The 22,161-nt window shown below is 52.7% G+C and overlaps 10 protein-coding genes across 10 annotated transcripts; 5 read left to right on the forward strand and 5 right to left on the reverse strand.

The window, feature by feature from the left end:
* Positions 1-129: 129 nt before the first annotated feature.
* Positions 130-2,776, reverse strand: BDQ94DRAFT_148710 (amino acid permease). Its single transcript, XM_026767234.1, has 3 exons — positions 1,976-2,776; positions 1,812-1,923; positions 130-1,760 (listed from the first exon to the last, which is right to left on the reverse strand). Exons 1-3 carry the CDS (start codon positions 2,229-2,231, stop codon positions 434-436), a joined length of 1,695 nt encoding a protein of 564 aa, XP_026623574.1. The 5' UTR covers positions 2,232-2,776; the 3' UTR covers positions 130-433.
* Positions 2,777-3,259: 483 nt separating this feature from the next.
* BDQ94DRAFT_148711 (uncharacterized protein) lies at positions 3,260-3,704 on the forward strand. The gene has a single exon (XM_026767235.1). It carries the CDS (start codon positions 3,294-3,296, stop codon positions 3,462-3,464), a length of 171 nt encoding a protein of 56 aa, XP_026623575.1. The 5' UTR covers positions 3,260-3,293; the 3' UTR covers positions 3,465-3,704.
* Positions 3,705-3,942: 238 nt separating this feature from the next.
* On the reverse strand, positions 3,943-4,949 carry BDQ94DRAFT_148714 (cytochrome b-c1 complex subunit 10). The gene is made up of 5 exons (XM_026767236.1): positions 4,883-4,949; positions 4,632-4,702; positions 4,326-4,379; positions 4,096-4,243; positions 3,943-4,015 (listed from the first exon to the last, which is right to left on the reverse strand). The coding sequence occupies exons 1-5, from the start codon at positions 4,883-4,885 to the stop codon at positions 4,007-4,009; spliced, it is 285 nt and encodes a 94-aa protein (XP_026623576.1). The 5' UTR covers positions 4,886-4,949; the 3' UTR covers positions 3,943-4,006.
* Positions 4,950-5,350: 401 nt separating this feature from the next.
* On the reverse strand, positions 5,351-8,230 carry BDQ94DRAFT_69017 (putative disulfide isomerase). The gene is made up of 4 exons (XM_026776322.1): positions 7,624-8,230; positions 7,481-7,562; positions 5,882-7,411; positions 5,351-5,820 (listed from the first exon to the last, which is right to left on the reverse strand). The coding sequence occupies exons 1-4, from the start codon at positions 7,842-7,844 to the stop codon at positions 5,458-5,460; spliced, it is 2,196 nt and encodes a 731-aa protein (XP_026623577.1). The 5' UTR covers positions 7,845-8,230; the 3' UTR covers positions 5,351-5,457.
* Position 8,231: 1 nt separating this feature from the next.
* Positions 8,232-9,397, forward strand: BDQ94DRAFT_69012 (complex I NDUFA5 subunit family protein). The gene is made up of 3 exons (XM_026776321.1): positions 8,232-8,935; positions 8,998-9,102; positions 9,160-9,397. Exons 1-3 carry the CDS (start codon positions 8,394-8,396, stop codon positions 9,224-9,226), a joined length of 714 nt encoding a protein of 237 aa, XP_026623578.1. The 5' UTR covers positions 8,232-8,393; the 3' UTR covers positions 9,227-9,397.
* A 302-nt stretch (positions 9,398-9,699) lies between these two features.
* On the forward strand, positions 9,700-13,104 carry BDQ94DRAFT_69043 (coatomer subunit beta'). Its single transcript, XM_026776323.1, has 6 exons — positions 9,700-9,931; positions 10,048-10,110; positions 10,160-10,181; positions 10,241-10,272; positions 10,330-11,598; positions 11,654-13,104. Exons 1-6 carry the CDS (start codon positions 9,914-9,916, stop codon positions 12,863-12,865), a joined length of 2,616 nt encoding a protein of 871 aa, XP_026623579.1. The 5' UTR covers positions 9,700-9,913; the 3' UTR covers positions 12,866-13,104.
* Positions 13,105-13,909: 805 nt separating this feature from the next.
* BDQ94DRAFT_69048 (serine/threonine-protein kinase) lies at positions 13,910-16,437 on the reverse strand. Its single transcript, XM_026776324.1, has 5 exons — positions 16,189-16,437; positions 15,965-16,108; positions 14,750-15,901; positions 14,334-14,698; positions 13,910-14,276 (listed from the first exon to the last, which is right to left on the reverse strand). The coding sequence occupies exons 1-5, from the start codon at positions 16,208-16,210 to the stop codon at positions 14,079-14,081; spliced, it is 1,881 nt and encodes a 626-aa protein (XP_026623580.1). The 5' UTR covers positions 16,211-16,437; the 3' UTR covers positions 13,910-14,078.
* A 624-nt stretch (positions 16,438-17,061) lies between these two features.
* On the forward strand, positions 17,062-19,425 carry adaB (chromatin-binding transcription regulator ADA2). The gene is made up of 3 exons (XM_026767237.1): positions 17,062-17,508; positions 17,585-18,985; positions 19,051-19,425. Exons 1-3 carry the CDS (start codon positions 17,416-17,418, stop codon positions 19,117-19,119), a joined length of 1,563 nt encoding a protein of 520 aa, XP_026623581.1. The 5' UTR covers positions 17,062-17,415; the 3' UTR covers positions 19,120-19,425.
* Positions 19,354-20,531, forward strand: BDQ94DRAFT_181199 (enoyl-CoA hydratase/isomerase family protein; the record flags this gene model as incomplete). Its single annotated transcript, XM_026773838.1, has 2 exons — positions 19,354-19,815; positions 19,927-20,531. Exons 1-2 carry the CDS (start codon positions 19,587-19,589, stop codon positions 20,529-20,531), a joined length of 834 nt encoding a protein of 277 aa, XP_026623582.1. The 5' UTR covers positions 19,354-19,586.
* Positions 20,532-20,538: 7 nt separating this feature from the next.
* Positions 20,539-22,155, reverse strand: BDQ94DRAFT_148722 (mannitol-1-phosphate 5-dehydrogenase). The gene has a single exon (XM_026767238.1). It carries the CDS (start codon positions 22,004-22,006, stop codon positions 20,840-20,842), a length of 1,167 nt encoding a protein of 388 aa, XP_026623583.1. The 5' UTR covers positions 22,007-22,155; the 3' UTR covers positions 20,539-20,839.
* Positions 22,156-22,161: the final 6 nt, after the last annotated feature.

Here is a 22,161-nt window from a genome sequence, read left to right on the forward strand (position 1 = left end):
TTTCGGAGATATGCCTAACCTATGGTAACGACCGCAAGTACCTGAAGATCCTCACGGAAATCAAACTAGCTCACTGAAAGGGTCCATAAATAGGGCTGAATTCTATATGAGGCTTCTGTAGCCTAAGTGCGGGTGGATCCTGGCTGTGGAGAAGAGATTCATGGTAGCTGATCATGAAGGAACAGCAATATTCTTCCATTTCACCACAAACAGCTTAAGGGTGTGTTTATATGCTTTCCTACTCGATTCCCTCACTGACAAGATTGGTTGTTTGGGAGATGAATGCGTGAGGCCATACAAATTTCAGAGATACAATACTAATTAGCAGTATATGGACGCAGTGTCGGATAATTTACAAGACTGTATGCGGCGTCTGTGGACGACTGTAGCCAAACATTAGAATGAACGTAACCTGAACAGAGTAGTGAGGCAACTACCTCGCAGACGCCTTGCTTGACGCATCGTCTTGCACTACAACCTCATCTGCTCCCACGCCATCTATAACAGTCGCATCCGCAGCGTGGATTGCGTGCTCCACATTGACCTTGGGTCCCGTGAACCACTTGTGCGCATCCACAACCCACCAGATAGTTACCCCCAGCATCGGCGCTCCCCAGACCAGACACGTCCAGTTCATCAGATCCGGTGTCAGATCAGAGCCGGTGACACTGGGCAGACAGAGCACGGGCACCATGAGAAGCACGAACGCCACGCCCATTCCCCCAATCCAGGGTCCAAATGGACCCAGATGCCACGGACCTTTCCGGAACCGGTGACCAACAAAGAACACCCGAATCGCGATGGGAATGGCAAAAGCGACAAACTGAGCGATGCCGCCAATAGAGAATAACGCTCCGATGGCTGTATCGCCAGCTAGAACCAGCAGACACATGAGGATTCCTAGGACGCCGTTGAGGATCACCGCATTGACAGGGGTCTGGGTGCGCGTGTTGACCATTTTCCAGTATTTGGATAGAGGGAAGCAGTCATCCCGTGCGTAGGCGTAGGTTACTCGTGAGGCAGCCACCATGCAGCCCTGCCCCATGGAAAAACCGCTGATAATGGTGAGGGCTAGGAGGGCCAAAGCAGTCTTGCGTGGCAAGACCTGGAGCAAGTACGAGGCCCAGGGCTGGCCCAAGTCCGAGTTTATGACTGCGTCGATGTCGGTGACTGTGTAAGCGACGACTAACTGCAGGAACCATCCCAGCAAGCCGCCAGCCCCCGAGGTCATTACGATCGCACGCGGCGAGGCGACATTGGCATTGGAGCATTCCTCGCTTAGATGAAATGGCGAATCGTAGCCAGACATGGTCCAGATGACGCCGACGAAAGTCATCAGAACGGCAACACCATCGGGGAAGTCGGTGAGGTTGGTGATGGTGCCCCAAACGTCCTTGGACGAGGAAAACTTGGGCTCATTCGTAGTTCCAGCAGGAATAGCGATGAGGGTAATGACGAGGGCGATGATGTTGAACGTTGAGCCCCAGGAGTTGACTCGGGCGACCCATATGGTGGGCATGCTGCTGATGGCCGTATGGATGATGAGAACGAGCACTGTCAGGAGATAAACCTGCCAGTTAGTGGGGACATAATCTGGATTCTGCATTGATGCAGCGGCGAGGATCATTGCAGAAAGCGCGTAATCCACAGATGGCGCTGCGGTGATCTGCCCGATCCAGTTCGACCATCCTGTGATCCAAGCGGCAAAAGGCCCATATTTTGGAGGTGCAAGGACTGCTGCGGCGTAGTAAAGACCACCACTGCCAAAGTCAGTCTTATTCTCCTGTATCAGGCGATGAGGCAAGGTTTACCTTGTAGGCATCGCGGAACATAGCTCAGCCATGGACATGGCGACGCACTGAATGAAAACCATCGCGATGATCCAGCCCCAGACCATACCAGCCGTTCCTGCATAGCCCATTCCTTTGTGGACGTCAGCCCTACCCGTTGTATCAAAGGGTCCAGGAACAGCTACCGTAGTATATCGTGCTTGCAAATGATGGAAGCAACCCTAGTACCGAAAAGCTGACGCAAAATGTTGTCCATAGCGAAAATTCGCGCTTAAATTCTTGCTTGTACCCCAGGGCCACAATGACCCTCTCGTCCGCATCCATTGCATGATCGGTATAAGGGATGTCGCCTTGCGGCAGTACGGTCGTGACGGGGTCATGATCGACGTCCGCGAACACTGCTCCTTTGGAGACTGCCTTGTGATTGCCCGTACCAGACATTATGGAGGTCTCATATATATAAGAAGAGGCGATATGTACACAGTAAGCTGCTGCTGGAGAGTGGGAGCGGCGGGGTAGGAAGTAACGTGGAAGGAGGAAAAAGCAAGCAGCGCAAAGACGCAGCGTTTGCTAGCTCAGACACAAACTTTCATTTGTTTTTCTCAGACAAATGCTTAAAGCAGTATAAGTATCCAAGACACAGGTGGTTAAAAGATAAGTCATAGAGTGGCTGCGGGACACACAGGGTCATGCGCCAGTACATATATGTGTGGCCTTCGGAAAATCAAGACAGCCATCTTATCTGCACACGACATGTCCCGTCCTGCAAAGTGTTGAAAATGATAGCCAAAGCCTTGAGTAAGATAGGTGGCATGCTGGCGAAACACGATAAACGCCTTAAGGAACTCAGGTACCTTCAAAGCTGGGCGCAAGCGAAGCGGGGATCGAGCGCTGATACGCTTGGCAGCTGGTCACGATCTCACTGGATGACCCGAAGGAAAGACCATCACTTGCAGTCAACCAGCAGGAACGAGTAGGATGACTCGCTAAGGATGGAGACGAGATAGGATGCAGCTCCTTGCTGGTCAGAGACCTTGAAGCTTGGCATGCACCATACTTGGCTAGGAAACTTCAGGCGCTGCGAGCGAAGACAGAACTTGGAGAACCCCTTGAACTTGACGCTAGAGCAATGACTTGACCCAGAAGCTGGGGAATCCATCCACTCGGGCTTATCGGAGGCAACTGGTTGGCTATTGGTTGCTTTGACTGCCGGATGATAAGCATCGAGCGAATATCAGAGTGGTTCTAACGGGTCGATGATAAGACGGACGGCAGCATCTGGAGCTGGTTGAAATTATAACCTGTCATTGTAGGAAACAATTGGCTTATACCAATCGAGTCGCTCATCGCTGATTTGGCAGGCTATACCTGCCTTTATGAGAGTAGCGGGGTTGGTGTCATTGATTATCAGCATCTCATCGTAGCTACAGTGTCTACATGATGCTTGCTCATCGGTGGTCCCTAGACGAAGCATAGACTCCTGGATCAGCCCCCGCATACAACATGCATAAATATCACTGGAGCCACTTATACCTTGCATTTTCATTTAGTATCCTCATTGGCCTTTTATCATCTAGTGGGAAGTTCACCGCGATTGGCAGCCCCAAAGCTTTTCGAACCAGATCATTCGCACATTCTGGCAAAGGTCCATGGTGGCTCAAGAAACTGAATTAAATGACTATTCCGAGCTTATCAGCGATAGGTGACCTGGAAATGCGTTGCGCAGCACGCGAGTGGTGCTGCAATTGCGTTCCTGTAGTCCGGCGCTAGAGATAGAATGACTAGCTCGTGACTGGTCCTGTGGCAGAAGTCTTTGGAATAGGCGATCAAGCTCAAACAATAGCCGCAAAAGTGTTTATGCGTAGACGTAACAGTCCAAGGTTGGGGTTGGAGAAAGGTATGAAAGGAAGAAGCCTAATAAAAGAAGAGCGATCTGTGCCTGAGGAGGGAGATATGTCCATAGCCTGAGGCTACAAGGCATGCATGTGCTCCTAGAGAGCCTTTGGCCGTTTGATGCAGACGCAGTTAGACAACGCGTTTTAGTGTTACTGAAGAAAATGAAATGAAGCAGCCAGTGTCTATGTGCTATCAGAAACTCATCGCTATTCTACACGTACAGCACCCTCTTCTCTTCACCATCCATCCGCTAGGTAGCATATCCATGCTGGGTGGGTTCTTATAGATGGTCGGAAAAGCATATCCCATACGGCACAGATTTAGAAGGGCTAGACGATTGTTAGCACGGCCCTCAATCCTAGTTGCTGGTGCCACTGGAGCGGTATGAAGGAAAAGCGAAAGCACTTACGTTGTCCTCGGGAGCGATCGTGCGGTCGAAGTACTCATCGAGGAAAGGAACCTTCTGGAGGATGTCGCGGCGGACACGGGGGATCTCGCCAAAGAAGAAGAGGGCGAAGGTACCGGCGGCAACACCGAAGGTGCCAGCAATGGTAGCGCTAAATGTGCCCAACGAGTAAGTTGAACTGCCAGGAAGCCAAAGGCGGGGGCTAGGCTTGGGACCGAAAGGGGGAAACTTACTACTTGGTAGCCAGGCCGGTGGTGAGGCCGTGGAAGTGAAGGGGAGTGTGGTACCTATTCCATGCAGTCAGTACGTCGCTTCCATATACCACTTGCAGTTCCCAGCTCAATTGGTGCCTTTACTAGCTGAGTCTTGGATTCTCGTCAGAGGCAGGGTATGGCAGCAGTAGTAGGTAGTTGTGCAGAGGCAATCCGCAATACCTAGGCCTAGCAGTAGAGACCCTGCCTCATTGAGCCAGCCCAAGCCAGCATGGACACCTTGTGTGTTCGTATGTCGACCGAATATGGGGTATCGGGGAATCTCACTTGGGAGCGAAAGGGGAGCGGTAAGCACCGGCCCTCTGGGCGGCGGCGCGGCGGAGAGTCTGAGAGAAAACCTATCGGCGAGAAGATGGAATCAGCACTGGTTCACTTGTTTCCAAAGAGGGTCCAAGTCGCTATCATAGTAACATGGATAACGGCTCCCGACACAATTGAACAGTGGGCAAGCTCAAAGGAACCCGACAGAACACTGGCAGGGTGAATGCCGGACGAATAATCTCTGGGAGAATACATACCATATTGACTGGGTCTAAAGAAGCACGTCCGGCAACAACAATTGCTCCAGCAAAGGATGACGGCAGCTGCACTTGAAGTCTGAGGCTGTCGACGAAAACCGGGAGACTCCGCGACGTTGAGTGCTTGCGGCTTCCGATAGCCAATCAGCGACCGGCAATTGGCATTCACGTGACCATCTGATTGGCCAAATCAGAGGCCGCGCATTTCCACTGCTCATGCCACCATTTACATCTACAATCGAAATGCGTGATTCGAAGCATCCTACTACTGCAGCATAGCATCCGTTGGAAAAGATCTTTTAGAAGACTTGGCTATTATGCACACTTTTTGGTTTGTGTATGGCTGACTGGAAGACAGTGAAAGCTTTAGAGGGAATTTGTGTACAACAGTAGCGCCATATTCTAACACCATTCAGGACAAAACAACAGACGAAAGTAAAAAGTAGAACCGTCAATATGAAGAACCCAGAAATCCTGGTAAACGTATAGCAACCCAGTAAAAGTCCAAGATAGACACGAAATTAGGGCGTGGAAAAGAAGTATAAATGAAGTAACTGTACAATGCCCACATGGGATCAATCAACCTTGCCGGTCGATCCACCGTTCAGAAGACCTTCCTTTCCATCAAGGTTGAAGAAACCACCGCCGGTGTTACCAGTAACCCCGAGAATTCCGCCACGAGCCCCGCGTCTAAGACTTCTTCCCCGAGCTACGATTGTAGCACCAGCCACCGAAAGCGTCAGGAGGATGAAGAAGATGATCGGGTGACCACTGATGAAAGTCCGAGTGAAGAAGAAGACAGACTCAAAGGTACCGACGGTGGACTTGGGGGTAAGTTTCGGTGGGTTGGCAATGACCAAGGGGATGGTCTCAAGGATGGAGGTTCGGGAAGCCATGATCGAAGCTCCGCTGGAAGACGTATCCCAGTAGCGCCGGTTCTACAGAGAGGTTAGCTTCAAGTCCTAACAGATAGTTGACTAATCTGTGATTGTCACTTACATCCTGATCGTTGATAATCACGCGTTCGCCGTTCTCGACATCGATGCCATATGTGGTTCTGAGCCACCTTTCCCAGAAATCGCCATCAATCCAAGCGAAACCGACTTGTTTCTTGTCATCTTCGCGGATGGTAATGCGCATGTTCTTGGCTGCCCGCAAGGCCCGTTGATCGTTACGGTCTTCAGCTTCCTCGATCCGCAGCTGCTTAGCGTCACGCAGCTCAGCACGCTCCAACTGGAACAACTGCGTCTGCTTATCCATCCACTCAAGAGCGGCATTCTTGAGCTCTCGCTTCGATTGAAGGAACTCATCCGAGTGCTTCCGGCTCAGGATGCCGAGGACCACATACTTGCCATCCATGATCTCCCGCGCGTTTGAGGCGGTAAGTTCAGGAACAATGGGCAGCCACACAGTGCGCATCCAATTGAGAATCTGGCGGAAGTCCCGCATATCCTTAGGTGCAAGCGCATTGTAGTAACTGGGGCGGCCATCGCGGGACACAAGGAGACGTGGCCAAGTCGAGATCTTGAACCGTTCCGCAAGAGCAGCGCTGTTCGTCTTGACAAGCCGGGCATGGCCAACCAAACTAAGGGTCAGGCGCTCGAGAGCTTCGAAATCTTCCGAGGTGGTTGCGTGGTCATAGAAGTACAGGAAGATAACATCCTCTTTCTCCTCCAACTCCTTGAAGGTGGTGGCATCGACATCCTGTACACCGGATCCAACATCAACAGCCTTCTTGGCATAACTGACCAAATCTCCGAGGCCACGGAGGCCGGTATATTCGACCCTCTCACCGCCGCGGAAGAAATACATCGTCGGGAAGCCGCTGACACGGGCATCTTTGCAGAGTCGGGATTCCGCGTCGCAGTTCACTTCACCCACGTTGAGAACACCCTGCATCTCCTTTGCCATTTCCCTCCAGTTGGGAGCCAATGCTTGACAGTGGTGGCACCATGGTGCGTAAAACTTGATGAACCAAGGATCCTGAGTAGTCGTGACCAGCTTCTGGAAACTTTCCGCGGTGAGAGGGACAGAAATTCCCTGGGGGTTAGCAGGGGCCGGCTTCGGCTTAGTCTTAGACTTGATCGACGCCTTGTCTGCGGGTGTCTCATCCTCGGCCAGCTGTGCAGCCTGCTCGTTGTGCTTTTCTCCGGCCTTGGTGCCCGCCTCACGATCTTTATCTTTGGCGACGGGCGCCTCCGGCTGAGCCTGAGTATCCACTCCTTTGTCGCCAGGCTTGGGGAGGTGGAGACCCTGGGCAGGCCGCGAACCAGGCTTGATCTGTTCCAGCTTCTCCTCAACGAACTCGCTAATGCCCTCCATACTCTTCTTTCCAGTGTACTGTTCAACCAGTTCACCGTTGTGGTACAGCGCAAAGGTGGGGAAGTACTTGACGTCGAGTTTGCGGCAAAGATCGCCATGCGCGAGACAGTTCATCTCGGCGAAATGGAAGTTGTAAAAGCCATGGAAGGAGTTCAACGAATCGGTGTTGGACGACTTGGAGGACGACGAGGACAAAGGATCGGAGGTCTAGTGGGATATTAGTGGATGCTACTGGTAAGGAGCGATGTGGACTCAATGCGCGACAAGTTAACTCACGTAATAGAATTCATAAAGCGTTTGCCATGTAGGTGCAATCTTCTGGCAGTGTGGGCAGGACGGGGAGTATTGCTTGACGAACCTAGATCCTTGTCAGCTTTCCGGAGGACCAACCGTAGATGGAGAACGAAGAGATAACATACCAGTAGCCATCCTTAATCGTGTCATCGAAATTGTCGGGAGTCAAAGCCTTCATAGGCGGGACCTCGATACCATTAAAAGTAGTCGACTGGCCCTCCGACTTCACGTCGGAGTCGCCTCTCTTTACGAGGTGATGGCTGGGAGAGACATTATCGGAGGGGGCGGCTAAGGCGGGAATCGAGAGAAGAGAGAGTAGAGACCACGCCAGCAAAGAGACCCTCATGCTGGCTGTAGCGCAAGGTCCTTGACCTTGAGAGCGTGACTGAAATAAAGAGGGACGAGTGAATTTCGGGGGGTTGAAGGAGTAGTGGAAGAAGTCAGGACGGGGCGTCACAGGTGGCACATTGGACTAACGACGGTCTAGAATCGCTAAGGGACACGCTTGAATGTACCCCTTGTTGAGGGGGCGAAAGAGATCAGCAAGACAAATGCTGCCGAAAAGAAACAGAGATGAGCTCGGCTCAGAGACTACTGCGGAGGCGATCCGCAGGCTCTTTGAGAGAAAGAATGCAGGAAGAACACTCCTACAAGAGAAAGCGATAAGCCGACCAAGTGAGGTGCTTCACGAGAGCCGCAGGGAGAGACTGAGGGAGAATGTCTCCCGGCGTCACAATTTCTCCGCGCCCCGACACGGGACCTCAACCCTTCGCGCATCCATCCCGATCCAGTGTGGTATCTTGACGACTGACAGCGCCGCTATTCCCGCTTATCGTCTGCCATTGGGTCTGTCACCACCCGGCCCTTTTGCCCAATAACACAACCTCCAGTTATAATGAGGTCTACATTCCGGTTGCTGGCCGGCGTGAAGCCGGCTCGCTACTTGGAGCCTTTCGCTCCCACCGGCTTGACCGGTATCGTCACTCACCCTAGTCCTCGCCCGACCCTGATCTTCCTCTACAAGTCCACCCTGGATAAGCTGAAGGCCTTCCCCGAGTCTTCCGTCTACCGCCAGTCTACCGAAGCATTGACCCGCCACCGTCTGCAGATTGTCGAGTCTACGAAGCCGCCCGGATTTGATGCTTGGTTGGAGCGTGTGAAGAAGGCTGTCGCTGAAGAGCCCGAGCGTTTCGCCTCCCTTCGCCGTCCTGACGGTACATATGCCGCCTGGCAGCGTGATGACGGTTCCGACAACCCCCGCGGTGAGGAATGGAATGGAGAGAGCATCGAGCCTACTACCGAGGGCCCCGCTCGTACGGCAGAGGAAGAAGCTCGGTGGCACAAGGCCATTGAGGAGTCTACCAAGCCCACTGCTGAATCAGACTTCTACACCGCACAGATGAAGTGGGAGAATGAGCCCGCCCTGGAGGCTGAGCAGTATGTGACATCATGTCTGAGCTATGCTACCGTTCTGTGGAGATGCTGATTATGTCTTCTAGGATTGCCGAAATTGAGAGACAGATTGGCGCCGGCCTGATCGAAGAGGTCATTGAGGTTGCTGAAGGCGAGTTGAAGGTTGTTGACGAGCTGTACAAGACATCCGCGTAAGTCGACTGTTGACAAGTCTGTCTTTGAAGCCATAGATGCTAACATTAGCTTAGTTGGGAGGAGCTTTCGGAGAAGCCCAGACCCGGTCAGTGGTCTTACTTTGAGCGCAAGACCGAGTAAGCATAGAATGTTTTCTCATGAAAGGAGGGTCTGAAACTAGATTCCAATCTGCTTGTAATTATTATCTTACGGTTGTGTGAAACAAAATTCGTTGCCAATGCCAGGCCAATTTTCTTTTATTGGGGATCTACTCTTATATATGTAGTATCAATCGCCGTAATGACTGCCTACAAATATGCCTTGGAAGAAACCAAAGGAGCTGGTGCGAGCGATGCGTGTGATGTGTATAATTCATTGCTCTAGTTGATGACTACTGCAATCATCCCCACGGTGTGCTTAGAATGGTCCCATCTGCACACAGGCATTCCCATCCCAGATAATCGACAATCAGAAAGACATCCACAAGCATCTATATCTTGCAGTGATGAAGTGCTGATGTCTGATGCTAACATGGAATCACAAACCGTAGGCGGTGAGCCCCATATGGCTAGCCGGTTCCAGATAGCTGGCGGGATTCCGTCTCCTTGTGGACACATCGCTGCCAGTCCCTGAACATCTGCGTTGACCTTGCTGGCCATTCCGGTCGGGGACAATTCTTCTTTCTTTGCGCTCTCATCTACTTGCTTCTCGGGACTCCTTTGCATATACGGGCTGGCTGTTTGAGCGGCTCGTGGCCTGGTTTCCCCTCCTTCTCTCAGGCCGTTCTCCGACGCCGCACATAGTCGCGACTCTCCTTCCCCACACAACATGAAATTGGATGTCAAGGTACGGGTTATAATGCTGAGTCTAAAGCCCTTAGTTCAACAAGAGGCTGTGACGTGCAAAGGAAATACTTTCAGGAAACAATTATACGGATGCTGACTGTTGTTGTGGCCTAACAGAGACAGCTGTTCGCCCGCTCCGAGCGGGTGAAGGGCATTGACTTCCATCCCACAGAGCCATGGGTGAGTACTCAATCGCCGTAAACTGTTGAACAATACTAATGGCTCTTAGATTCTTACAACGTTATATAGCGGTGCGTTTGCGGTAGCGAGTGGAGGAAGTCTCCGGATGCGATGTGCTAATAAGACACAGGACATGTATACATCTGGTCTTATGAGACCCAGGTGAGTTGTACAAACAAGGAATTGCTATGATGCACTGCTGATTGCTAAACTATCTAGTCGATCATCAAAACCTTCGAACTCACCGATGTCCCTGTACGAGCCGGTCGTTTCATCGCTCGCAAGAACTGGATTGTCTGCGGTTCCGATGACTTCCAACTTCGCGTCTACAATTACAACACCTCCGAGAAGATTGCCTCGTTTGAGGCGCATCCGGATTACATTCGTTCCATCGCAGTGCACCCCACCCAGCCTTTTGTTCTTACGGCGTCTGATGACATGACAATCAAGCTGTGGGACTGGGAGAGGGGCTGGAAGTGTGTCCAGGTGTACGAGGGCCACAGTCACTATGTGATGGGGCTGGCTATCAACCCCAAGGATACGAACACCTTCGCTTCCGCTTGTTTGGACCGTACCGTCAAGATCTGGAGCCTTGGCTCGCCGCACGCCAACTTCACCCTGGAAGCCCATGAAACCAAGGGTGTCAACCATGTCGATTACTACCCCCAAGCGGATAAGCCATACCTTCTTACGACATCTGATGACAGAACCGTCAAGATCTGGGATTACACGACGAAGGCACTTATTGCAACCCTGGAAGGGCACACAAGTAACGTTTCGTTTGCCTGCTACCACCCGGAGTTGCCGGTTATCATTTCCGGATCGGAGGATGGAACTATCAAGCTCTGGCATGCGAATACATACAGGCTGGAGCAGTCGCTAAGCTATGGCTTGGAGCGTGCCTGGTGTATCGCTTACCAGCGCGGCAGACAGGGGGTTGCAATGGGTTTCGACGACGGTGCGGTGGTTGTGAAGATGGGCAGAGAGGAGCCGGCGGTTTCAATGGACGGCTCGGGAAAGATCATCTGGGCCAGGCACAACGAGGTCGTTTCCACTGTCATCAAGGGTGGTGATGCTAGCATCAAGGACGGAGCACCACTGTCCCTCCCCACTAAGGAGCTGGGATCTTGTGAGGTCTATCCCCAGACACTGTCTCATTCCCCCAACGGCCGTTTCGTTTCGGTATGTGGCGATGGTGAGTACATCATCTACACTGCCCTTGCCTGGCGAAACAAGGCTTTTGGACAGGCCCTGGATTTTGCATGGGGCTCCAAGGACAACAGCAACGATTACGCTATCCGGGAGTCCACGACCAGCGTCAAGATCTTCAAGAACTTCAAGGAAGTGAGTGGTGGTCTGGACGTGGGCTTTCAAGCTGAGGGTCTCACCGATGGTGTGCTTCTTGGTGTTAAGGGGCAAGGAGGTATAGGCATGTTCGACTGGGAGACGGGTAACTTGGTCCGCCGCATCGAAGTCGACCCTAAGGCTGTAAGTATCCCCCAACGACGAAGTCAAGATGGCCTTTCACTCACACATCAAATAGGTCTACTGGTCCGAGTCTGGAGAGCTGGTGACCCTTGCTTGTGAGGATACTTTCTATGTCCTCCGATTCTCTAGGGAGAACTACGTCAACGGTCTGAACGCCGGTGAAGCCGACGAGGATGGTGTGGAGTCCGCTTTCGAAGTTGTCACCGATATCAACGAGTCCGTGCGCACAGGTCAATGGGTTGGAGACTGCTTCATCTACACGAATTCGACGAACCGCTTGAACTACCTGGTCGGTGACCAGACCTACACTATCTCCCACTTCGACCAGGGCATGTACGTCCTGGGCTACCTGCCCCGCGATGGCAGAGTCTACCTTGCCGACAAGGACGTCAACGTCGTCTCCTTCGGTCTCTCCCTCAGCATGGTGGAGTACCAGACCGTGGTGCTGCGTGGCGACATGGACATGGCAGCTGAGCTGCTCAAGGACGTTCCCCAGGACCAGATGAACAAGGTTGCGCGATTCCTCGAAGGCCAAGGCTACAAGGAAATGGCCCTTGAAGTAGCAACCGACCAAGAGCACCGGTTCGAGCTGGCACTCGGGCTCAGCAACCTCGACATCGCCCTGGAAATTGCCCGTGAAGCCAACAATGAGCACAAGTGGAAGACGGTCGGAGATGCCGCCTTGGCAGGATGGAACCTGGCCCTGGCCCAAGAATGCTTCACCAACGCCAAGGATGTCGGCTCTCTCCTCCTTCTGCACACTGCCAGCGGCAACAAGGACGGCCTCCGTCAGCTGGCCGAACAAGCCTCGGAAGCCGGTCTCCACAACGTCGCCTTCTCCACCTTCTGGTCCCTGGGCGACGTTGACGGCTGCATCGACCTCCTGGTGCGTACCAACCGACTGGCCGAATCCGTTCTCTTCGCACAGACCTACAAGCCTTCCCGTGCCCCTGCTCTCGTCGCTCAATGGAAAGAGTCTCTTGAGGGCTCTGGAAAGACTAAGATCGCTCGTCTCATCGGTATCCCCCCGGGCTGCCCTGACCTCGCCGCGGACGATGACCTCTTCCCGGAATGGGACGAATACCTCCGTCTAGAGAAGGAGGGAGTTGTTCCTGAGCCCCCCTCCTCAGAGTCTCTGATCGACGTGCACGCCGACGAGGACGGCAATGCCGTGTCAGCAGCCAACGGTGAGCCTGAGGTGGAAGCTCAAGCTGAAGCCGAAGCTGAAGAGGAAGAGGAAGAGGAAGTAGAAGAGACCGAGGCATGATCTGATGATGGTTTAAATAAGGTGGGGAAGGATTAGGAGAGAGCGTGTGTGAGATTTTTCCTTAATTTCTGCAGGAGTGGGAAGAAAAGAAGTGAGAAGAGGAAAAATCATTTCCATGTACTGTTGACAACCCTCCTACTTACTTTTATCTAGCTTGCTTGCTTTTTTTACATAACTTTATTCTCTCTAGAACTATGTTTGATTTTTTTTTCTACATCTGCCTGCTTTTGTCATGATTCAATCTTATGTTCATCCTTTTTTTTTTGTTCTCTATATTGGAACACTGTATGTGTCTTCGGTTCAGTTCTTTATTCTACCTGTATCTATCACCCCTTGTTCTAACGATTTGAAGTGATGATGATATTGTGACCCCCCTTTTTGCGTATGGTGAGGCACAGACAGTACATCTCCAAGGCTACCATACTATGTTTAGCTGTGTGATGCAGATTCAGTTGTAGATAGTAAATCCCATTGTCTATGAGCCAGTCATGTCAAATCAACAAACACCTTTACCGTCAACTGGCTAGAGCCCATCCCAGTGCGCAAAGAGAGCAGCACCCAGACAAAATTTTCGACAACAACATGGAAAAGGGGCAGCTAAATGGTCTAAATCGAGGACCGCTCAAATGTGTACTTTCATATGTAAATCGACCCCAAATGGATTTGGCTTCCCCAGGAGCATTCCGTATTTCGCCGAAGCAGCGAAGGATCGGACCAGCAGATCTGAAACAGAACGAGGCCGACTCATCAGGCATACAGAGGCCATGTGTAGAGGGCCAAAGTGTGGAGAATTTTTGCTTTACCTGTGCCGTCCGCCTGTCGTTCGAAGATGGAAGCAAATCACTGACGCAAGCCCGAGACAAATTGGTGAAATGATGCGGCAGTCAAAAGAGGTGTGGTAATGACAGTAAATGAGAAATGCACGAAAGGGACCCGCCTCAATTGTATCTCAGATGCAAACCAGGATAGAAAAACACAAGCGCTCAGCCGAGATCACCGCCACAGAGAATGGATTCCAACAGAAAGATACCATATACCACTTGTGCTAAGAGGGAAAACAGGGAGAACCAGCAGTGAAGCAAGTGCTCGAGCTATGCAGAGAATATGCACGAGTAAAGGTAAAAAGAGCAAGGAATTGTCTCAAACAATTTCCCTTTATGTCTGGAAGAGACGTATGGTGTTCAAGTGAGTCGATTGATGATGTATCAGCTTTTTACTCGGTGATGCTACCAAAAGAGGGATCCTTGACACTGCCACCAGCGTCCCCGAGACCGGCAACCGGGCGGTTGTAAGACCAGCCTTCGAACTGTTGCTGCATGGTCTGCGACAGCATGGGGCCGTCCACATAGGAATCTTGCGGTGCTTCAGAGGTGAACTCCCGGTCGAAGTTAGTGATATCGCGAGCGCCCATCTGCAAAGGTTAGTCACCATCCCCATCATAATGCGAGCCACATCAAGAGTTACATACCACGTTCGGACGGAAGCTGGGCTCGTACTTCCGCTGGAGCAGCTTGCGCCAATCGATGTTAGCGAAGAAGTGGTGCGACTTGATCTCCGCTGCGCCGTTGGCTCCCAACCGACGTTGGGGATCGCGATCAAGCAGACGACTCAGTAGATCCCGAGCGGCCGGGGGAACAATGTCCGTGCTGGGGAACGTCAGGGGCTCCTGAAGGATCTTCCGATACATATCATTGGTGTTTTCATCGTAGAAAGGGGGAAGACCCGTCAACATCTCGTAAAGGAGGACACCCAGCGTCCACCAGTCAACGGTCTTTGTGTATCCGTTTCCAAGCAGAAGCTCGGGTGCGAGGTATTCAGGGGTACCACAGAAAGCTGTTTCAAAATGTTAAACGAGTCCAGGTTAAGGGCAGGAAATAATCTTACTGTTTGTGCGATCTTCATCCTTCATGTCCAACTTGCACAGACCAAAGTCGCACAGGGCAATGTGGCCAGTGTAGTCCAGAAGGATATTCTCAGGCTTGAGATCACGGTAGATGACCTTGAAACCATGCAGGCACTCCAGCGCACAGAGCAGCTCGGCAGTATAGAAACGGGCCCGGTTGATATCGAAGCGTTGCTCGCGCTGAAGGTGATGGAACAGCTCACCGCCGTTGACGAAAGCAAGGACGAGGTACAGCTTCTCTGGAGACTGGAAGGAGAACTTTAGAGGGACGATGAAAGGATTGTTGATTTGAGAAAGCACTGATCTTTCGGCGAGGGTGTGAGTGACTTCCGACCGTGAGATGATGTGCGCTTTGCGGATAGTCTTGAGGGCGTAAATCCGACCCGTATCCTTCTTCATGACCTGCATGACCTTGCCGAAACTACCCTTACCCACCACCTTCAGCAACTCGAAGTCTTCCAGCTTCATGCTGCGCTGCTTGTTCTCGACGAAAGAGACGCCAATCTTGATGGAGCCGGTGCCGAACTGCATATCCAGCCATTCGGCGCCCAGCTGGCCCAGCTGGCGCTCCTGCGGGGTCTTCTTGGACTTGGGGTCTTCCGCATGAGGCTGAGCTTCCTCGAAGCGAGGATGTACCTTGACGGCACCAAGGAAGATATCCTCGCTGCGACCAGCGCCAGGACGAGCCGTAGGGTTCCGTAGATACAACTGAACGTTCAATTCCGTCTTGCGCGACACATCAAACTTATAAGCCGTGTTGTCTCCAGCCCACAAGGGGTTCTCGGGGGAACCAGAAACAGCATCGACGAAGACTTGGTTCTTTTCGAAATCCAGAAGGGCGTAGGGGAGGTACTTGGTCGAATAGCGACCGTGGGAGGTCGGAGCGGCATTGATACCTCCGCTGGTGGACTGAGGGCGACCGCTGGGGACATAGGAGCCGGCCGTTCCGTGTGCAGAGTGGGATGACGAGGAGCTTGGACGCATGCCATAGGAACCGCTACTTTGGAAATGGGAGTTGAAGATCTGTTGGTAGTGGGGGGAAAGAGAAAAGCCTCGACCTTCGTGGAGGGTGACGATCAGGATTCCGGGCTTGACAGGGGCCACGGGCGGGGAGACGAGCGACTCCGAGGCATCTTTGGGACAACGTTAGACGGTCGGCAGGGAATTAAAGAGAAGAAGATATATGAACAACGTACTGATTCCATTGGTGTTTGTTGTGGAGATGCTGGGGGTTTGCGAAACAACGGGGGTCTCTTCGCCAGAATCACCTTTGATGGTGGATGTGGAGGAGGATCGGGTGAATGTTTGGGTCAAAGGAGCCAAGTGCGTCTCCTTTAGTTCTGTATGAGGGAATTAATTGATTAGCTATCCGATATGCCGGGACAAAGGGAACACAACCGGGCATAAACAGCGCACATACTTCTAGTGAGTTTCCACGACATTGTGAGAGGGATGTTCTAGCAAGCGAATCCAGGGTGTGTGTATGTTTGTTAAAAAAAGGGAGAAGAGGTAGAGGAAGGGAATAGGAAAAGAGAGGATCAATTCGAAATGTTCCCCGACGGTTTTAAAAAGAAGAGGAAAAAGGAGAGGAATAGGAGGCCAACAACTGGGTCGGAGGCCTGGCAGAGAAGAAGGGCAGAACGAGCCAGACCAGTCAAGTGCAGTGATAATATGCAGAACCGCCACAGCCACAGCGGTCAGCCAGACAAGAAAACGAGGGAGGAGAGGGAGGGAGAGAGGGAGAGAGAGGAATGAGGAGGGAGAGGGTAAGTAAGTAGTAGTAAGTAGGTAGTAGTTTCAGGAACCAGCGATCGGGCGGGAACAGGGGAACACCCGCAAATTGTACAAGACGCTTGAGAGCACAAACGAAATGATGATGATGAAAGTAGAACCAGGGTCAGGGACGCGATGGAACGACGAGAAGGAGGATCGACCCGGGTTGTGCCTTTTTTAGGGAGAGACAGTGATAAGGCGAATTGGGGGGGAAGAATTGGGAAATGGGGGGAGGAGGAGGGGGGGGGAAAGCGAAGAGGGGGTGAATGAAGGTGGGAAAGGGACTGAGCGAGGCTGAACTCTGAATAGAATAAGTCGCCGCCACTCCGGCCTTCATTGGCCCAGGAACCCCGTTGCCTGAATGTGTGCCTGGGGCACCCATCTTGGTCACGCTGAGGCGGTGCATCCCGGGATCGCAGTCTAGTCCCGATCGAGCAACCAACCAAGTGCACTAGCCCCAGAGCTCAGCCACCGCCCACCCCCAGAACCTCAAGTCGTCCGTCCGCCGATACGCGACCAGTCTCATATTCACTGCGAACTGCTGCTGTCACAATCCTCCCGCCATCCCCCAGAAACCTTGTTGCTATTACGGTTCTTGTCTGTGCTGAATCGACTACTTTGGGACCAATTTGACGTGAACCCTCAAGGTTACTCCACCCTGGTTTCCCCGGCATTTCTCCCACCCCCCGCTCATCGACTGCGGAGACGTACATCCCTTTGCGCTACCGACGTTCTCCGGACCACCATCTTCATCCCCGACGCGCATCACTCTTTTTCCTTTAGCTAAAAACTGCCCTCTCATTTTACTGGAGGGCGTGTCGGTGTGGTCGAAACGGATCCGGGAACATTGGAGGATGAAAGGGACCCGCGACCGATGGGTGTAATACGGAAGAAGACCGCCTCGCGCGGCACTGAAGCGGGCACCAAGTATCACTGTGATATTTGCTCGGTTGATGTGACTTCGACGGTATAGTCTGCGATCTGTGTCCCAAGGACTTTCGCCTCTTGTCGGTCTTAAACCTAACTTATCGGTCTCTTTCTAGGTTCGCGTATCTTGCGCCCATCCCGCCTGCCACGAATACGATCTCTGCGTCCCCTGTTTCGCTGCCGGAGAGAAATCCAAGAACCATGACCCGTCGACACATCCGTTCCAGGTGATCGAACAAAACTCGGTCCCGATCTTCGAGGAAGACTGGGGTGCGGACGAGGAGCTCCTGCTGCTGGAAGGCGCCGAGATCTACGGACTGGGCTCATGGGCGGACATTGCAGACCACATTGGCGGTTACCGCACCAAGGAGGAGGTCCGCGACCACTACATCAGCGCCTATATCGATAGTCCAAACTTCCCGTTACCGGAACGCGCCGATCCGGATGACAAGCGCCTCTCGGAGGCCATTTCGAAGGAAGAATTCCAGGCGCGGAAGAAACGCCGCATTGAGGAGCGCAAAGAAGCGGCCAAGGCAGCTCCCCCCACAACACCGAAGCAGAAGCCTACGGCCAGTGTACCGGCTTGTCACGAAGTGCAGGGTTACATGCCGGGTCGGTTGGAGTTCGAGACAGAGTTTATGAACGAAGCCGAGGAAGCGGTGCAGCATATGACATTTGAGCCTGGCGCGGGCGAGACAGCGAACGGCGAGACGGACGCGGAGATGGAACTGAAGATGACTGTAGTGGATATCTATAACTCACGGCTTACGGCGCGCACGGAGCGCAAGAAGATCCTCTTCGAGCACAATCTCCTCGAGTACCGTAAAAACACGGCGCTGGAGAAGAAGCGCACGAAAGAGGAGCGCGATCTGCTGAACAAGGCGAAGCCGTTTGCCCGGATGATGAACCACGATGATTTCGAAGAGTTCAACAAGGGTCTTGAGTACGAGCACAACCTGCGGCTAGCCATCACGCAGCTCCAGGAGTGGCGCCAGATGGGAATTGGCGATCTCAAGGGTGGAGAGAAATACGAACAGGAGAAGCAACAGCGGGCACAGCGGCTGATGCCGCAGGGCTCATTTGATCGGTTCGCCAGCACGCGACCGACGAAGCAGTCGCAGCAACCAGAACAGCCATCCGCCGCCAGTCAGCTGACGACCCCGGAGCTCCCTCTCCGGTTACAAAAGGCGTCTGGGGCGCCTAAGGCACCAGAGCCTCCCAACCCGCCGATGAATGATTTTGATCGGGCGTTTGCCGCCACCAATGGCGACGGGATCAGCACGCCGCAGCCAGCAAAGACCAAGTTCGTGATCCAGCCACTAAACGGAGTGATTCCGTGGAAACTGGAGAACGAGGGAGCACCGGATTTGCACCTGCTGACAAAGGAGGAAGTCGAGGTGTGCAATGTGCTGCACATGCAGCCCAAGCCGTACCTGGTAATTAAGGAGACGTTATTGAAAGAGGCGATGAAGCAGGGCGGCAGTTTAAAGAAGAAGGACGCGCGAGCTATTTGCAAGGTCAGTCTCCTTCCCCCCACTGCCAGCAACAGGAGATGTATGGGTGTCTGACAAAGATTCTACAGGTCGACAGTACCAAGACGAGCCGGATCTACGATTTCATGGTACACAGTGGCTGGATCAACAAGAGCTGAGCGTTTGATTTGCATGAGCAGGATACCACGTGGTTCTGTGTAAGGAGTTGCGGCGTTGGAGGTAGATGATACGATTTCTGGGCTTGATTAAGTAGATAGACATATATGTTTATCTATACAAGGGACACGTCTAATGTTCTATCTATACTATGGAATAAACCCCATTGTTCTATATCTTCTAAACTTGCATGTAGCTCCAGTAAAGTATGAAATAGACACAGCAATCGGAAACGATACCCACCGACTAACAACAGAACCAGTCTAGCGGCAGGCCGTCGTCTCCGCACTCCAACTTTAACAATATAACATCCGACCGAACCTCGGCATCAATTAAAGACCCATCCATAAATAATCATCGACTCCTATAACAACACCACTTCTATCTCCAACCCTCCCACCTTCTCCCAATTCTTCCCTACATACAAAGTTGACCCATACTCCAATCCAAATACCATCAAAAATCAAAAATGGCACCAACCCTCCCCACCCCCTCCTCCAACACAATAACCCTTTCCCTCCCGCACCCACACGTCCTCCTCGTCACCCTCTCCCGCCCAAAAGCACTCAACAGCATCTCGACAGCCGGCCACCATGACCTCGACGCCATCTGGACATGGATGGACAACGAGCCCTCAATAAGAGTAGGCATACTGACTGGTTCAGGAAGGGCCTTCTGCGCGGGCGCAGACCTTAAAGGTATAGTATATATCATATCCCTAACCTACCCCATTTCCTCCCTTCCCCCCCCCATCATCAACCCACCACACATATACATAGTATACTCACCATAATAAATGTCTACTATAGAATGGAACTCCACCGTCCAAACTCCCAATCAACCCAGCCAAGCGCGCACCATGCCCCCCACCGGCTTCGGGGGCCTCTCCCGCCGATCCGGCAAAAAGCCCATTATCTGCGCGGTGAACGGCCTCTGCCTGGGCGGGGGATGCGAAATGGTGCTCAACGCCGACATGGTGATTGCGTGTTCGCAGGCGTATTTCGGGTTGCCGGAGGTGCAGCGCGGGGTGGTAGCGTGGGCGGGGGCATTGCCGCGGTTGGGGAGGATCGTGGGACGGCAGAGGGCGATGGAGATGGCGTTGACGGGAAGGAAGGTACCTGCGGAGGAGGCGGCGAGGTGGGGGATTGTGAATGAGGTTGTTGATGATAGTAAGAAAGGGGTGGTGGAGAGGGCAGTGGAGGTTGCGGTGCAGATTGCGGGGAATAGTCCTGATGCGGTGTTGGTTAGTCGCGAGGGAGTCAAGTTGGGGTGGGAGGGGGTGGGGGCGGAAGAGGCGACGGGGATGTTGATTCAAGAGTGGTCGGAGAAGTTGAATCAGGGGGAGAATATTAAGGAGGGGTTGAGGGCGTTTGTTGAGAAGAGGAAGCCGGTGTGGAGGGATAGTAAGTTGTGATACTTTTGAGATCTATAATCAACTACTATTTATGAAATACCCGAGCAAGATAGGTTCATGTTTCAGTCATGTATTCGTGCTAGTTGCCTGCAACTGTGTACATAATTATCATGTTATGACTATGCTAATCCGTTTCCATACCCATGCTCCATATCCGCGCCGACCAGTGTTCGCCGTATCCCAGATGGCCTGTCACCGTCCTGCGGCGTGGCCAGTTGTACATGCAGGTGATCGACTCGGAATGCTTTCGCAGTTTTCGTAATCGTAATCGTGAACATTAAAGACAGTTTGCGACAGCAGCAGTGCCTTTACTTCGTCCCCTGCTGCACCTTGCGCACCCGGTCCAGCACGGCAGGATACAGTGGGTGTTCCTTTTCCAGGCCGGTGAGATTGGTGGTGGCATCTTCCGCCGGCTGTTCTTGGAGAATGTTGGCGAGCTCCGCACTCTCATCGTCACCAGGCACGTTCTGGAAGCGCAGAGCCATCTCGACAGCATCCATCAAAGAGTCATACTTCATGCCGCGCTCGGCCAGCTGTGAAGCCGGTCCAATGAAACGCTCCTTGCGAGACAGCTTGCGCAGGGGAGCACGACCCACGCGATCGACATTGTCCTCCAGATAAGGGTTGGAGATGCGGCTGACGATCTTCTCGACGTACTCCTTCTGCTCCTCCTCTGAGATGTCGTGCTTGGCCACGATGAGTGAGGCAGTCTCCTCGAGAACCTTGTGAACAAGTCCACGGATCTCCTTGTCCTCCAGAGCGTCGGCAATCATCTTCTTGCCCCGGAAGTGACCAAAGTAGGCAGTAGTAGCATGGCTGGTGTTGACAGTGAACAGTTTGCGCTCAATGTATGGCTCCAGGTTGTCAACCCAGTGGATAGCAGGAATGTCTGGGTGGCCGACAGAGCCAAAGGGAGTCTTCTCGACAGCCCATTCGTAGAACTTCTCAATGCGGACGTCGAGGCCACTGTTGGGGGCTTGCTGAGGGACGATGCGGTCAATGGCAGAGTTGGCAAACTGGGCGCGGTCATACAGGGACTCGACGCGGTCCTGGCTGGTGTGCTGCTTGATGAAGCCGTGCAGGGTGTCGGTAGCGCCAATGGCATTCTCACAGGCAATGACAGCGACAGGCTTAGACTCTGTGCGAGCATCGATACCCTTGGCAATGACAGGGGCGATGAACTTGAGAATGTTGGGGCCCACGGCACAGGTCACGACATCAGCCGTCGCAATCTCTTGAATGACGTCGCTCTCATGGGTCTTGGAGTTGATGGCACGGTAGTTGGTGATAGTCGTTGTGTGCTCACCCTCCTCACTGACCTCGGTCACCTTGTACGACTTGTTCTGCTGCAGAGCCTCGACCATCTTGTCCATGACATCGACGAAGACCACTTCGTAGCCCGCCTTGTGGAGGAATTCGGCGACAAAGCCACGGCCGATGTTACCACCGCCGAACTGGATAGCCTTCTTTCCCATGATGTAGTGGAAGTCTGATAGTAGAAGGGAGGTAGAGTGTAATTGGAAGACTGATCAAAAGTAAAGTAAGATGATCAGAGGTATGAAAGGATGATTGATATCGCGAAAGAGAAGAGTGGTGTTGTGAAGACAAAGGAAGGGTTGAGAATTGAAGA

Source organism: Aspergillus welwitschiae (genome assembly GCF_003344945.1).
Source record: "Aspergillus welwitschiae strain CBS 139.54b unplaced genomic scaffold BDQ94scaffold_29, whole genome shotgun sequence".
NCBI classification, from domain to species: domain Eukaryota; kingdom Fungi; phylum Ascomycota; class Eurotiomycetes; order Eurotiales; family Aspergillaceae; genus Aspergillus; species Aspergillus welwitschiae.